The sequence below is a fragment of the Zalophus californianus genome, chromosome 1 (assembly GCF_009762305.2).
Source record: "Zalophus californianus isolate mZalCal1 chromosome 1, mZalCal1.pri.v2, whole genome shotgun sequence".
Lineage (NCBI taxonomy): Eukaryota > Metazoa > Chordata > Mammalia > Carnivora > Otariidae > Zalophus > Zalophus californianus.
In genome coordinates, this window is record NC_045595.1 from 87,216,671 (window position 1) to 87,233,486 (window position 16,816).

Genomic DNA, 16,816 nt, shown 5'->3' on the forward strand with positions numbered 1-16,816 from the left:
CAAATGTTCTACTTTGAGGTAGAACAAGCTTGTCCTGTTCAAGGAAGAGCCAGATGAGTGAAGCTGGAGTGGGGTGGGGGAGGGGAAGATAAGGAGATGAGATGAGTGCATTAGTAGGATCCTGAGCACGTAGGGCCTGGATGGACAAGGTAAGGAATTCTGAGTAAATGTGTGATATTGTCTCCTTTTTTGACTTAAAGCACTCTAGAAGAGTCAGTAGTTGGAGAGAGTAGAAGCAGGAAGTCTAATTAGGAGGCTTTTGCTAAAATCCAGGTGAGACAATGGGGTGTCTTAGATTAAGGTAGAAGTCAAAGTGTTGAGAACTGGCTGGATTTGAGATCTATGTCTTAAAATAAAATTAACGCTGTTTGCTTAGGGGTATGAAGGTGAGGAATTTATGATAACTCCCTTTGTTTCTAGCCTGGGCAACTTTTTTACTGAGACGTCAGTTATAGTCAACAATTAACTGTTAAATTATGCATGTTATTTATTTAGTGTATTTGTTACAGTTCAACAATTAGATTTAGGTCTATGTCCCTCGGTGTAGGCTAACAGTTGGGGACACTATATTCACATTTGATTAGTTGATTCCACTTCTATTAATTAATAGCTGTATGACTTTTGGCAAGCTACTTAATCCTCTGACTCAATCTCACCTATAAAGTGAGTAGTATTTATTGATATTCACTGGGTTGTTGAGAGGATTAAGTGTAGCCCTTAGACAGGCCTGACACATAGTAAGTACTCGGTAAGTATCTGCTTTTCTTATTCTTTCTGGAAAACCTCCCCTGTCCCCCTCCCCCGCTCCGATATAGTCTGTCAAACCGGGGATGTTATGAGTCACTCTTTTTGTTTGCTTAATACAAGTCAGAATATTTTCCAAAGATTTCTAATATTTTTCAAAGCTGATAGAGAAAAATCCAAGTTTAGAATGCTACTCTGTGTCTGAATCTCTTCAGTTACTTTGTGCTTTTCTAAGCCTGAAACTTAAGAGGTCAGCAATTAGTAGGTATTAGTCAAATATCTACTTTGGGCTTAACTGCCAGGATATTAAAGGGGACCATTTAGACCTAATTTCTACTTCCTGCCATCCTAAGCCATGTATGCTTTTGATTTGGCTGCAATGAATAAATATTTTATCAATGACCCAACATATTTCATTACCTCCCTGGTCCTTTTGGGTATTGTTGGACAGATCTCAGACTAGCTGATGTCATTGTTGGCTTTTGTGAATTGTGTCAGTATGGCTGCCCTTTTGTAGGTTCAGCCAGACAGGGAAAAACAGCAACTTGGAGGTGAGAAACCTCTATTCAGACTTAACGGGATCTGCTGTAAAGAGCAGAAATTCACAGCAGTTGATATTCTTGAGAAGGAAAACAATTCGAAGAAACAATTTCCATTAAAAAAAAATACAAACATAGATTAACTGATGCATTCTGACACATAAAGTTATTCATCCTCAGAGAACTAGATAGCACGCAAGGCTTTGCCTCAAGAAAAGCAATATAACGTAGTGGGAAGAGTCCTGGCCTCAGAGCCTCGAGACTGGTGTAGCTTGGAGAAATGCTCAACATTGCTAAGCCTCAGATGTTTCTTTTGTGAAATACGAATAATAATCCCTACCTACCTCACAGGTGTGCTGTCAGGATTTGGGGAGATAGTGGTCATGAAGAGGCACGGAAAGGTGTACAATGTTGTACCTATCCCAGCCCGTACAAACGCTATGGCTGGGAAGTGTGTGAGGGAAGGACTTGAGGACAGGGAGTACACAGAGCTCTTTTCCAGGGTATTCCTTAGCCAGGTCTTGTCTAGATTGCTCTCCTCACAAGCTGTCCCGTTGTAAAGATGGAAATAACAAGAATAAAAATGACAGCTATCATTTGTTTACTATCTATGGCAAGGCAGAGGCTGCACCAACTCCTGTATATGTATCATCAGTCCGTGTAACCGCCACAGCAGTCCCTTGAGTGGATGTGGGTCCTAACACCTTTTTATAGATGAGAGATAGGTACAAAGGGATTACATTACTTGCCTGGTCACTCAGTTAGTGGGCCACCCAAGCAGGATTTTAATTAGGTAGTCTGATGCCAGACCCTGTCTGTGAGTTTGACCATGAGGCTACACAGCCTACATACAGCTGGATCATTGAATAATTCCAGTGTGACCGCACAGTCATTATTGGAGTGAGTCCCCTTGCGCCTCGGGAATTTTCCTATGCCCTGATCACAAATTCTTTCCTGCCCCTACTATTTTGTGCTATCCTACCATTACAAGTGTTGGGAGCTTCCTTGGCTTGAGGGACATTTAATTCTGTAGCAAATAAACCCAATAATCTATACTGGAAAACACAATAGTAATTTACATTACCCGTGATTTAACAGAAGTAGGCATATCAACACATTCATGGGGCAGCCCCTTTCCACACAGTCATGGGGTCCCCAGGCCATTGTCAACATTTGTTTTTTGAGGTTGTCTCTGTTCCAGCCAACTGGAAGGGAAAAGGTGATGGGAGAGCACCCTGTGGGTATAAAGCCAGGCTGGGAAGTGGGTGATATCATTTCCGCTCATGTTCTCCTGGCCAGAATGCCATCATTTAGCCCTTGCAACTGGGTCTTGGGACAGGCCATCCCCAGCTTGCAGACATGGTGCGGTGACAACTCTGCAATGCAGGAGGGGCAGCACAAATGTATATATACCACATCTTCTTTATCCATTCATCCATCGATGGACATCTGGGCTCTTTCCATAATTTGGCTATTGTTGATATTTATATTCATCAGTAAAATGGGTGTTTAATTTTCCTTTCTCATACTGTCCTTGTCTAATTTACATATCAAGATTTTATAGGCCCCCAAAAAAGGAAATGGCTAATATTCCTCCTTTTCTGGTCTCTGAAAGAATTTGTGGAAGATTCAAATGATATGTTTCTTTTTTTTTAAGATTTTATTTATTTATTTGACAGAGAGAGAGAGAACGAGAGCAGGAACACAAGCAGAGGGAGTGGGAGAGGGAGAAGCGGGCTTCCTGCCGAGCAGGGAGCCTGATGCGGAACTCGATCCCAGGACCCTGGGATCGTGACCTGAGCCGAAGGCAGACATTTAACGACTGAGCCACCCAGGCGCCCAAATGATATGTTTCTTGAAAGTTTGGAACTTGCCAGTAAAATCACGTAGGCTTGGAGTTTTCTGTGAATATTTTTAACTACTGCTTCAATTTTTTAAGTCTCTGCCTTATCTATAGTTTTGTCTCCTTTTTCATTCATACAGTTACCTGTGTCTTCTCTCTTTTTTTATTAGTCTTGTGAGGTGGGTGTTTTCAATTCTTGAGTTTCTTTTATCTTTGTTTTTTAGTTGCTGATTTCTGCTCAAATTTTTAGTATTTTTATATTTCTTTTGGATTTACTCTATATTTTCCTCATTTTTAAGTGGGTCATTTAACTCCCAGATTAAATAAAATAAGGTTTGCCTTATTGAAATTTCAGTCCCCTTATGTTGATGTCCTTGGGTCTGGAAGGATTCCAGCAGAGCTTCTGACCCAGAAGGGGTCAATAACTGAGACCTGCTCCTTCTCTTGCTGTCGTAGTCCCTCTAACACAGGACCTGCACAGGTGGTTGTCTAAGGACGACTTTCCTCCCTAAGACTGTTTCAGAACATGTGCTTGATATTTCAGTGTGCTCTTGGCTTAACTGGTCTTAGTCAAATAGTACTTCTAGTACTATTTGTTAGATCAAAGAACAGTCAATGTATGACAGTTGGAATTTGGAGGATGTAATCCCTTGTGCTTCAGATTAGGAACCCACAGAAGTGAGGTGGGGTGTCCAGTGACACAACCACTGAGGAACAGAGTGAAACCCAGGTCATGAGACTTTGTGCTCTTTCCATTGAATCAAGCATTCCTCCACACACACGAGTGTCAATTTTACAAAATGGCAAGGTCCTAATGACCTTGTTCAATATGATCAGTCTACGCAGCCTCTCTTTGTGATTCTAGAAACTGCAATTAGGAAAAACATGACATTAGTAAAACTGCAGCTTGCTTGCCCCAAGAGTGCTTGTGTGTTTTGTATTGCTTACCATCATTGATTCACTGTTTATTTGTTCCAATTGTGTGCCAAGGATTTGTGCCGTAGCATTTCAGTGTGAACGTTGTCTCTCTTTGGATATTTTTCTTTCTACCTTTTGATTTCTGAGAAGTAGAACGGCTGAAGAAAGGGAAATAGTGGAAGAGATTGGGGGGGCTGGTAAATAAGCAAATGACAATTTATCCTGAACTTTGCAGCACAGACCCAGTATAGTTTCTTACAGTGCAACCGCTGACAATATTCTTGTTTCTAAAAAATAAAATCCATATGCTTGGAAATGATGTATCTTGCAAGCTCATTTTAAAGGAAAAAATGGCATTTATCTTAATTTTGCTGAAGTCTCTTTAGTATCCCTTCTGGGCTGTTAATATTTTTTTGAAGACATGTCCTAGATTATGAATTGGCTTACATGGGGCAGAGGTCTCCCTGAAACCCCTTGTTCTTAATAGCCTCAAGAGAGGTGTTGCACAAGTTCTAAACATTCTGGGTTTGAAGCCAAGGGTTTGGTGGCTGTGTTGCTTTTGCAGCTGTGGTTTAAATTAGAAACATTCTACGTTCTCAACAGAAAATTTACAGAGATCCAGATTTTTTAAAGCTTTTTATAGCATACAATTTCCAGAAGAAATAGATTGGCTTCAGCTTGTTTGATTCAGAATAAATGAATTACAGCAAAATTTAGATTAAAGAGAACTGTACCTTTGGGAGTATTTCTATAACAATCAATCTCATTGTTAAGATGGAGTGTACAATGAATTTAAATTTTATGTTGTTACTTTAAGTAAATCTCTCCTTTGTTCTCCACTCATGTCTTTGGGTATTTTTTTAATTGTTTTTAAATATTCGGATATTTAAAAATTTATGTAAATCCTGGTCATGTCTGGGAGTAGAACAGCAAACAGATTATAGGCAGTTCATCCATGTTTTGATGTGGTCAAAATGATCCCAAGTCTTCTAAGCATGAGCTTGGAGGCTTAGCCCACTACAAGTCTTACCGTATACACAAAACACGGCACATATACACTTTAAGAGAAACTTTTGCATGTGGATTCCACACTGTATAGCTTTGTAACACACCAGATTTGGGATTCCATTTAAAGGGTGCAAGAAAGTTATTTCACAAGATGCTATTCTGAAGAACTCAACTTTTATTGTATCACTGGTATTGATCATCTGCATGGGGAAATTTCCAGATGCTTCATGCTGCTTTGGGATTATTGTGGCCTTTCCTAATCCTCACTTTTCTATTCAGGTTTTAACTTTCAGAAAGAAACTTGGAGACACTTTTCATGTTCACAATGTTGAGTTTGGGATGCAGGGTAACAGAGTTTGCAAAGACAGATTTTTGTGGGCTGTACATCCAGCTGTGGCCCATTTTATCAATGTGATTGAGCCTATTACTTACTTCTGCTTTATGAATGTTTCTTTATCTGCAAAATAAGATTAATATCACCTGCTACTAGGTTTGTTATCAATATCAAATAGGAGAACAAATGTAAGGCAGTTAGCACAGGGCATGACACATAGCAAAGACTCAACAAATGTTGGAATTTGTTGTTGTTATACACATTTGTAGAAAATTTGCAGATATTACGAATTGGTTTTCATTTTGGGCAATCCGTGTTAGGACTAACATGCCTCTAAAATGGAAGGGTTGAACTAAAAACAACCTCTTATGAGCCCCTTCCAGTTTACTGATTACCTCGGAATAAGTTGATAAATTGACTTACAGCCTGAAAAGTTTATATCATCTAGGCTTATGAAGGAAGAAAGCAGAGTTCCAAATTCCAGAATGTCAGAGGGATGATGGAGTAGGTGAGGAAATGGGGATGGAATTTCGCGTGGCACAGGTCCCTTTTCTGAAGGGGTGAAGTACTAAGCACTAGGGGCCTGCCTGACAAGGAGTGAGAGAGCCATATATAATATTGCAAATTCATGTTTGAGTAAGAATTCAGCAAGAACAGAGATACTAGTTTATTAATATGGATCAATTGATTTTTCACTGAGTGGATGAATGAATGAATAAATGAACCCAACTTGCTTCATAAAAATATTTATTTTCAGTATCTTTAATATTTTATTTCATTCTATGAAATGAGTAATTCTAGATGGCCGAAAATGCTTTAAGTCAAAGTAGAATTGGAAAACCCTTGCCTCACACAGTTCTAGGTAGTTGGAAGTAAATTGGTGCAAACTGAGTCATTTGGAGGAGCAAGATATCATTATGGAAAATGGAGGGCCACTACTTTTATGTCTTCTCTCAAATTTAAGGATAAAGGGAAATGGTTAGTGTAGGAAAAGGAAAAAACAAGGAATTTTGACCAAATCTAAAAATGCTTACTGCTCAAATATGAAACACACCTACATGTTCATGATAGAGAAATTACAAATCAAGTCTTAGACTGTGTCCCAGCCATGAATTCTGAATTGTCTTGGCAGTGAAAGGACCAAGGGTAACACTAGGGTATGGGGAAAATGAGTAATAGAGACACAAAATATTGTTGGAACTAGAATGCATCCGGCTACCTCCATTGAAATCCAAAATTTCATGTTTCTACAGGGTCTTAGACCAGGAAAAACTTTTATGATTGTGTAAATGCTTGTGGATCTTTTTCCCTAAGGTACTTCACGGATCAGAAACTCAGGGATTCTGCCTTCTATTGCATCCAGTTTGCTATAAAATTTTGTGTGCTCCTATGTGTGTGTCTTGATTCCAAAATAATATCCACAACAATTTTAGGTGTTTATATTTTTGCCTTTCAGATTTCAAGTTGGAAAATATTTTAGGTCATAATATGAAAATGCTGCTGATTTTGTTCCTCATAATAATTTGTTCCCATGTCTCTATGAACAAAGATCCTGGTAAGTAAAAAAAAAAAAAAAAAAAAAAAGGAAAGAATTATTTTCCTTAATTTTCATTATGGAAAATAGATAATATGATTTGACCTACTTAAAAGTTAAGAGTTTTGCTTTTATTTGATTTTGATGGTGGTAAAGGTATAGATAGTAGCTCAATTTCTTTTTGATGTCAACCTGTGTTCCTTTAAAGATCATTTGTTTCTGGACCTTATTCCTTGGTTATGATACAAAGATATAAGAGCTGTTATTTTGTCCTCAATTTCAACCCCTGCGAGGTCTGTTGGGAGTTTGCATGAAAATTCTATCTTTTAATATTAGATTCAGGCCTGGAAAATTTGGCATGTCTCTTCCTAGTTCATTTGTGCCAAAACATTGTCTTAGTTAAGTATCCAGATTTTGCTCCAGTTTAAAATGTTTGCTTATTGTAAAGGAAGTGCTTTTGCCCTGAAGAGAAAGCTCCATAGCTGTCTGTCAGTAGTCTTTGTCCAGTGGACATGAAGTCAAAGTACTGGCATACCCTTCACTGCCACCACCGCCTCTAAATAGTGAGTTCTCACACTGGCCACTTCATGTCCGAGGCCACCTATATTGGCTTTCACAGTTTTCTCAAGGACTCTGACCTTGGAAGCAAGTCAAGACCTTCTGAAGACAGAAACTAGACTTTGTTCTATAAACATGTTCCTTTGCTATCTCACTGGGCTTGATATTAAGCTTTTTAAAGAGAAGCAGTGCTTTTCCCCCACTGTCCCATGGTTCAGAAATAATGTTGGACCATATCAGAACATGACTCTATCTCATGTGCTAGTTGTCTACATTTCCTTTCTCCACAGGAGGAGTGGGGGATTATTCATGAATAGAAAGATCACTTTTGATCACAAGTCAAGCCATCCTGGGCAGGGCTCCCCTGACAGTCCTCACAGGGGTTCCAGCCTTCTCTTGGAAGACATTGTTAATTCACCCTCACTTATTTCTTCCCTTAAAGTCACTGCTGGGTATATGGTCATCAGAGGAGTCTCAAACTGGTTGAAATTAGGTTCTTTACAAGACAGGAAAGAGTATTATCCTCTATGCCTTGATCAAACTGCTATCAAGAGAACGAAATCACACGTGGGGTGCCAACGCCTGTTTCCTAGCAATTGTAGACAGGAAGAGGTAGAAGTTACTTTAATTTCATTAGAATTTATCTCACAACCACTTCAGCTCATCAGAATCTGAATGAGAAAGAACTGTAGATATTTTCTAGTTGAATCCACTCATTTTTAAAGGTGAGGAACCCGGGGCCCAAGTATGTTGAATGGTTTGACAGAGCGGGTGGAGTTAGCTGATAACAAAGTCAGGACTTCGGTTCTTTGTTCCATTATACCGTATTTTCTTAAAGCTACACCATCAAACAGATAGACCGTTCCCTCTCTTCCCCAGACAGGAAATAGATCTTCTACTAAAGTGGGGAGAACTCTGAATTCAAACCAGCAGATCACCAATAAACAACATTTTTGTGCTTAAACCCAGTGATTCTCTATCACATAAAAATCTCATTTTATATACCTAGCATTGACACTGGCATTGAATGCAGCCTTAAAAGTTCAACAAAGTATTGTATTCCTATATAAAAATTATGATGTTACTACTAACTGAGACTATAATCCCTTTCCTAGCTTAAGGCATTCTGGTTTCTATCAAGTTTTACTTATGTAAGAGTAAATTGACCAATTATAATGTTCACTCATATGGTTCATCAAAAAATATTATAAAGAACTTTAAATTTGCCACATTTTTGTGATTTTTAGGTATTTTTTAAACGTCATCAATTTAACACTTGGGAATACAAAACTAATAGGATGTAAGTTAATCAGATCACTGTTGCATTGCTTAAAGAGGAATCACAATGAAAGAGTATCATTCAGATTTCTCCATTCTAACAAATTCAAAGCAATGTGATTCTCAATTAAAATTTTTATTGATATAAATGGAGATCAAATTCTAAAAGCAAAAAAGGGGGGGTGAATCAGCCACTAAAGGTATAAAAACCCAGGATTTTTTTTACTTCTGTAAATTTATCTATTTCTAATTAATTCCATACAAAAGTAATGCTTAATTTGTGATGAGTTCAAACGAGAGGGTGTATGGAAGGAATCAGCCCAAGAAACAGAGATTTCTTTTCTTGAGAGAATGTTAATTTCAGGCTATTATTTTCAGTTCATTGGGAAGGTATTAAACATACAAATAAAGGAGAGTAAGTTTTTCTACAAATGGTTGGCATTCAACGGGGTAGTAAATTTCTAAAATTTTTGCTTTGTTTATGTGTTTCTGGGTTTGTAGGCCCTGAGTATGCAGATGTCGTGTTTCTGGTGGACAGCTCTGATCACCTGGGAACTAACTCCTTCCCCTTTGTGAAAGCGTTCATCAACAAAATGATCAGCAGTCTGCCCATAGAGGCCCACAAGTACCGTGTGGCCCTGGGCCAGTACAGCAACCAGCTCCACAGTGTGTTCCAGCTGAGCACCTTCAAGAGCAGGAACCCCATGCTGAACCACCTCAGGAAGAACTTCGGCTTCATTGGCGGCTCCCTGAGGATGGGCAACGCTCTCCGGGAGGCTCACAGGACCTACTTCTCTGCACCGGCCAGCAGGAGGGACAGGAAGCAGTTTCCCCCAATTCTGGTGGTCCTGGCTTCCGCGGAGTCTGAGGATGACGTGGAAGAGGCCTCCAAGGCCCTGCAGAGAGATGGGGTGAGGATCGTCTCTGTGGGGCTGCAGGATGCTTCTGAGGAGGAGCTGAAGGCCATGGCCACTGCTCAGTTCCATTTCAAGCTCCGGTCGGTCAGGGACCTTGGCACATTTTCCCAAAACATGACACAGATCATCAAGGAAGCCACCCAGTACAGGGATGGAGCAGCTGATGATATTCTTGTAGAAGGTGGGTTTAGGGCACATGTATAGGAATGATGATTAAATTTAAATGCTTTTGAAAAATCAGTATGGGAAGAGGATTGAAACTATGAACACCCCTTTCCCCAAAAGCCGGGCTGCATTTTCAGATGTTAAATATTCATATGTTCAAGGGGACCCAATGATTGTGGCCATTGTAAATCCAGTGAACCCACAAGTCTTGACTTTCTATGTCTCACTTATGTTGCATGTCATCGACACATCTTAAAATTCAGGGACACCTCCCTAACACCCAGCTTATCTCGGAGGTTTTGGCCTCCCTGGGCTTTTGTTGCTATGTAGTTTTATTCCTGGCTCATTTAAAAGGTAAATTTTCCTAAAGAAATCCTTGCCTGCTGAAACCACATAACGCAATCATGGAATGTTAGGGCTAGAAACAACTTCAGGTAGACCAAACTCCTGCTTCTACAGAGAGAAGCTTGCAGGGATCCTTTGAGGTGACATGGCCTGGCCCCAGGCCAGGCTGCCATTTGAAATTGGGTAGATCAGGCCCCTGGGTTCCCCAGGCCCTCAGAGCTACAGCCCCATACTGCCTCCCTCCTGCTGCTCAGCTTCCCTGGGTTCTCTTCCACCTCCAACTTGCTGTCCGGCTCTGTCCTCTTGTATTAATAAGAATGGCCAGGTGTTTATGAACATCATTCAGGTGAGGGGCAGGAGAGAGCCAGTAAAAAACAATTTGCTCAAACTGTACAAGTATAAATAAGTAACGTAGGAAACTCACATTATTGCCAGTTAAATCCATTTGAACGAGACAGTATAATTGTCTAATTGATAATGGAGAATGCTTTTCTTATTTATTCTAGGAAAATATGAATCCTCTTATAAGCCTCTTTCCCAAATAAAATAATGGAAAGTGCAATTGCTAGTCCATTACCATAACAAGAATATTTGGACTCTACCTATTGATTTTAATGACATTTTAATTATGATCACAGTAACAGCTGTTCACTGAGCAACTTTTCTGTACCTGGCCCCATGCTAAGCACATTATCACATGTAATCCCCATCACAATTTCATGAGATAAATACTGTTTTTACAGATAAGGAAATTAAAGCTGGGAGTTGAGCTAAGGTCTAGTATTTGAATCTAGGACCTTGTGATCTCAGCTTCATGATCCTTTTGTGCACGGCCTTCTTTCTTTAAGTGTGTAACCAGGTTCTGGTAGTTGTTCTCTGTGCCTTGTAATGCTGAGCAGAGATGCCAAACCTCCAGCTAAAGTTGTGCTTGTTCATTCCTTGTCCATACAGTTTGCCAAGGCCCGTCTGTGGCAGATGTGGTGTTCCTGCTGGATGTGTCTGTCAATGACAGCCAGGAGAACTTTGAATATCTTAAGGAATTCCTGGAAGAGAGTGTATCTGCTCTTGACATAAAGGAAAACTGCATGAGGGTTGGCCTCGTGACCTACAGCAATGAGACGAAAGTGATAAATTCACTCAGCAGGGGCGTAAATAAGTCAGAGGTTCTCCAGAATATTCAGAACCTCTCTCCCCAGGCTGGGAAGGCTTACACAGGAGCTGCCATCAGAAAGATCAGGAAGGAAGTGTTCAGTGCACGCAATGGCAGTCGGAAGAATCAGGGGGTGCCCCAGATTGCCGTGCTGGTGACCCACAGACCCTCAGAGGATAACGTGACCAAGGCAGCCGTGAACCTTCGGCGCGAGGGCGTGACCATTTTCACCATGGGCATCGAGGGGGCCAGCGACAGCCAGCTAGAAAAGATCGCCTCTCACCCTGCCGAGCAGCACGTGTCCAAACTGAAAACCTTCTCTGACCTGGCCGCTCACAACCAGACGTTTCTGAAGAAGCTGCGGAACCAGATAACACACACAGTCTCTGTTTTTTCAGAGCGCACTGAAACTCTCAAATCCGGTAAAGTCCTTAGCTGAGAGAAGAATGATTCAGAGCCTTTTCTTGTCTCCTGTCTCTCAGGTATCCTACGTAGAGAAGGGGTTGGCAGGGGATGCTGTGGGTAGGGAGAATAAGTTCCTGATTCCCTACCTTTGCTTGCTCATAGGAAGTGTAAACTGGGGGAGAATGAAAGCCATTGAGGTGCTGGAATGGGGAGGAGGGATTTCCCTTTTTACTTGCTCTTTTGTGCAGCTTTACCAGGATTCTTCATGACTTCTAAACACCCCAGAGCACCATCCTTTGTTATTTTTCTGCCTTTTACTTTTTCCTTTTTCTCCTTTGCCTCTTGTGTTCCCCTGCTCTTGCCTTTACTTTTTTTCTTTTTGAACTTTTCCCTCCTTTTCTCCCACTATCCTCAAATTCCAACTTGGAGAAGAAACCGGAAGCATGATTTGGTTTGAGGACTGAGTGATTTGTTGTGAAATGCTATTCTGCTATTTGTGAGTTTGGAGAGACGGACAGTGATGCATTTTAAATATTTCACATATACACATGCGTACTATATAATTTATGTGTGTGTATATATGTATACATTCATCAACAAAAATTTCTAGCATGTTTACTATAAAAGTGTCCTTGTTCTACGCAAATAAGGCCATTGACGATACCCCTAGGTTTGTGAATTGGCTAGGAGTAGATGAGGAGTAGTTTGTTCAAGTTTTCAAAAAAGAAAGCTCCTCTGTCCACAATATGCCATTAAATACCTTCTGTTTCCCAGCATACCGCTTGCCTGTTTGCTAAGCAGTTATTCACTAATGAGGAAAGTAACTTGTAAAAATCATCTTCAAGTTTTCTTTCTAATCTTTTATTGTATCCAGATTTGCTCTGATTCATGACCGAGAACTATCCAAATAGTCTTAAACTGTCAGAAGCAATTCATTTGGCCCACGTGATGCTAAGATTTCCCTACATTAGGCTAGCAGAGTATCTTTTACGCCTGGAAGCTATTTTCCATTTTTCTGTCTGAAGACACTTGCACTGTTCTACTTCCCATCTCTTCCCATTCCTTCTTCACACTTGCCTCAGGGCCACAGCCAACTTTCTGGTTCCATTTTAGGTTGTGTGGATACTGAAGAAGCAGACATTTATCTGCTCATTGATGGCTCTGGAAGCACCCAGGCCACAGACTTCCACGAAATGAAGACCTTCCTGTCAGAGGTGGTAGGGATGTTCAACATCGCTCCCCAAAAGGTGCGGGTTGGGGCTGTCCAGTACGCTGACAGCTGGGACTTGGAATTTGAGATCAATAAATACACTAACAAGCACGACTTGGGAAAGGCCATTGAGAACATCCGGCAGATGGGTGGGAACACAAACATGGGGGCAGCCCTGAATTTCACACTAGGGCTTTTGCAAAAAGCAAAGAAGCAGCGAGGAAACCGAGTGCCTTGTCATCTTGTTGTCCTGACGAATGGCATGTCCAAGGATAGCATCTTGGAGCCTGCTAACAGACTGAGAGAAGAACTCATTCGTGTCTATGCCATTGGGGTCAAGGAGGCCAACCAAACACAACTGCGAGAAATTGCAGGCGAGGAGAAGAGGGTATACTACGTGCATGACTTCGATGCTTTGAAAGACATAAGAAACCAAGTTGTTCAAGAAATCTGTGCTGAAGAAGGTAGGGGACATGGTGGTTTTACCTTTTGACTTCAGCTCATAAGTTACCTCCCTGCGGTATGATATCCCTTATTTAGAGAAACAGCATAAATTTCCAGGTCAAGGTTTGTTGACTTGTGTAGCTGTGTTTGTTCTCCAGAGCAAAACTAGGAGCCCATTATAGTGTTGTTCTAATTAATATCTGAAGCATAAGAAAGATGTTTGAAGGAGTTCTCCCTAGTAAATATTGATTAGCCTCTTCCCACAAATCCCTGCTAGGATAGACTTATAATTAGACACTGCAAATGATTTCTGATTTTGAAGGAGTACCTCAGGTTATTTAAATTGCTTTTTAATAAAACTTTTATGAAACCTTTTAGAACTCTATCAGTAGTCTTCAACCAGGGGTGATTTTGGCCCCCTTGGGGGATATCTTCAATGTCTAGAGAAATTTTTGGTTGTCATAACTGAGTGAGTGTTCCTGGTATCTAACAGGTAGGGGTCGGGATACTGCTAAATGTCCATGCATTATAGGATACTGTAGGACTGCCCTCCACAATAAAAATTATCCAGCCCAAATTGTCAATAGTGCTGAAGATGTCCTGAATTATATATTAATAACAAATAACAGAGTAGTCTTGTTTTTATTGCCTTCAGTGCTTTATTTACTTGCTAGCAATCCTTACCAAGCTCACACTTAACTTCAATATAGAATTATTTGTGTTTTGGATTTTCTTGTTTACCATTAATCTTTTTACCCGAAGCCACCTTGAGTAAACTTCTTGCCTTCTCCCATACAGCCTGCAAAGAGATGAAAGCGGACATCATGTTTCTGGTGGACAGTTCTGGCAGTATAGGACTTGAAAATTTCATCAAAATGAAAACATTTATGAAAAACCTGGTGAGCAAATCTCAGATTGGGCCAGATCGGGTACAAATCGGTGTAGTCCAGTTCAGCGACATCAATAAGGAGGAATTTCAGCTCAACAGATATATGTCCCAAAATGAGATTTCAGATGCAATAGACCGGATGACTCATATTGGAGAAACCACCTTGACTGGTAGTGCCCTGACCTTTGTGTCTCAGTACTTCAGCCCTGCCAAGGGGGCCCGGCCCAATGTTAGAAGGTTTCTCATCCTCATCACTGACGGTGAAGCTCAGGACATAGTCAAGGACCCAGCAGTAGCACTTCGACAAGAAGGCATAATTATCTACTCTGTCGGGGTGTTTGGTTCCAATGTCACCCAGCTCGAGGAAATCAGCGGGAGGCCAGAGATGGTTTTTTATGTTGAGAATTTTGATATTCTGCAGCACATTGAAGATGATCTTGTTTTTGGAATATGCAGCCCCCGTGAAGGTAGGTGTCCTGCACTAGTGGGATTATCCAAACATACATCCATGTTAGCCATTATGTCTGGAATTAAGTAGAATACTATTTGAACATTGCAAACTTTTTGCTTAATTGAAATGTTCATCCTAGTAGATTTTGACCTACATATTAAAAAATGCTCCTTTCCTCAACAGAACTGTTGAATTAATATAGAACAATTTTGGTCCACCTAGATTGTTTCCCTTTTGTAGGCAGAGAGCCTTAAGGCGATATCTTAGGTCTGGTTCCCTGGAAGCAGAAGCTGAGTCAGGGGTTCTTGTGGAAGTGATTTATTGAAGAGGCATTTTCAGAAGGGGAGTAAGGATTGCAGGATGGGACACGTGTAGGACGTAAGCAACGAGGTGGTCTCAGCTAGAGTATAGCTTCAGCCCAATCCCATGGGGAACTCTAGAGCATGAATTATACCACAGAGTCTGTCCACCTGGAGGCAAGGGGCCAGCCTCCTAGAACCTGTGTCCTTGGGCTCCATGTGAGGCAAGCAATACAAGAGCATAACCTCCCGAGCAAGGTGGCTCCCCTTTGACCTAACATCCAATGTAGATGTTTGTTTGTTTTTACAATATTTGAAAACCAATACTTCTATAAACTGAGATAATGTTGGTAAAAACACTGTGATATTAAAAGAGGAGTATAGTATGGGAACTTGAACCATGGATGCCTCAAAGGAAGTAAATAGTATAGTCCCCATCCTCCTTCCATGAAACTGCAGAGTCATACAAGTTACAAAACAAGTTCAGCAAATGTAAGGGACTGATTTACACTATGATCCATGGGCCTTGATGACAGAGGCATTTTGAAAAATCTCTACGAAGGAGATGGATCTTAACGGAGTTTTGAGGAAAGAGAGGAACCATGTTTTTCAAATCACAGTTCTGTTCAATTTCCACTGGAAGGTTTGGTGATTGTGGGTAGCCTGTGCTCTGTGAAAAATATACCTGGGTTGTATTTCCTGATAATTCTACGCAGAACGAATCTGAACTCTTCAAAGTGTGCCAACACTGAGAAATCTACCTCCCCCGCCCAGTCCGTTGGGTAATCCAGGGAGGCTCCTCAGGGTAGCCAAAAGCCAGAGAGATGTAGTGTCTTCTTTTTTAGAACCAGCCTTTCTTGAGAATTTGGTTTATGGCTATGTACAACCTGGCCTCTAGTCAGTGGGGTAGTTACATTGGCTCTAGAGTTTTCAACAGCCCTGCCACATAGCAAGCAGGTGGCTGGCAGAGGAAGGAAATAGGATGAGCCTTTAGGGAAGATGGCTACTCTGTTGCCATTCCATTTCTCCAGAACTGGTGAGTTAATATTTGGAACATACCTTTCCAAGGCCTATAGAGAGACTGTGCTACATAAGGACTAAATCATTAACCAACTGACATTCCACTTCTCCAGAATGAATGAGTTGGAATTTGGAACTCTGCACCTTTAGATAGAATATGTTACACACACATGGATTAAGTATTAGTGGGGTCTTTCCTGCTTTACTTTTCCATGCCATTGACCCAAAGTTTGAAAAGTTAACAGGTGTGTCATGCTAGGACCACTGAGTTAGGCCAAGTGTGAATTGAGCTTATTTCTATGATGAGGCCCAACAATGAAAATAGATAATGTTCAGGAAAGTTAAAAAGGGAGGAAATGTAACCTTGAAGAATTAGCTATCATAAAACTGTGGGAAAAATATACAGTGTTGCCAAATTCATTTTCATGTGGTCATTTCCCGAAGGTTTATCTTAAGAATAAAATCTCCTCGGGGCGCCTGGGTGGCTCAGTTGGTTAAGCAACTGCCTTCGGCTCAGGTCATGATCCTGGAGTCCCAGGATCGAGTCCCACATCAGGCTCCCTGCTCAGCGGGGAGTCTGCTTCTCCCTCTGACCCTCCCCCGTCTCATGCTCTCTCTCTCTATCTCATTCTCTCTCTCAAATAAATAAATAAAATCTTTAAAAAAAATTAAAAAAAAATAAAAAAAAAGAATAAAATCTCCTCCCTGGGCTTAAAAAAAAAAAAAAAGAATTTGTGTACATGAAAGCACATGTTGAAGAAACTG

The 16,816-nt window shown here is 40.8% G+C and overlaps 1 protein-coding gene across 1 annotated transcript in view; it reads left to right on the forward strand.

Annotated features, from left to right (window-relative positions):
• The window catches only part of COL6A6 (collagen type VI alpha 6 chain), a 130,812-nt gene that overhangs the window by 17,135 nt on the left and 96,861 nt on the right, over nt 1-16,816 (forward strand). Inside the window, exons 2-6 of the mRNA XM_035727836.1 lie at nt 6,843-6,941; nt 9,258-9,854; nt 11,135-11,755; nt 12,852-13,412; nt 14,191-14,748. Coding sequence (XP_035583729.1) covers nt 6,843-6,941; nt 9,258-9,854; nt 11,135-11,755; nt 12,852-13,412; nt 14,191-14,748 — 2,436 coding nt within the window. The remainder of the gene's footprint in view (nt 1-6,842; nt 6,942-9,257; nt 9,855-11,134; nt 11,756-12,851; nt 13,413-14,190; nt 14,749-16,816) is intronic.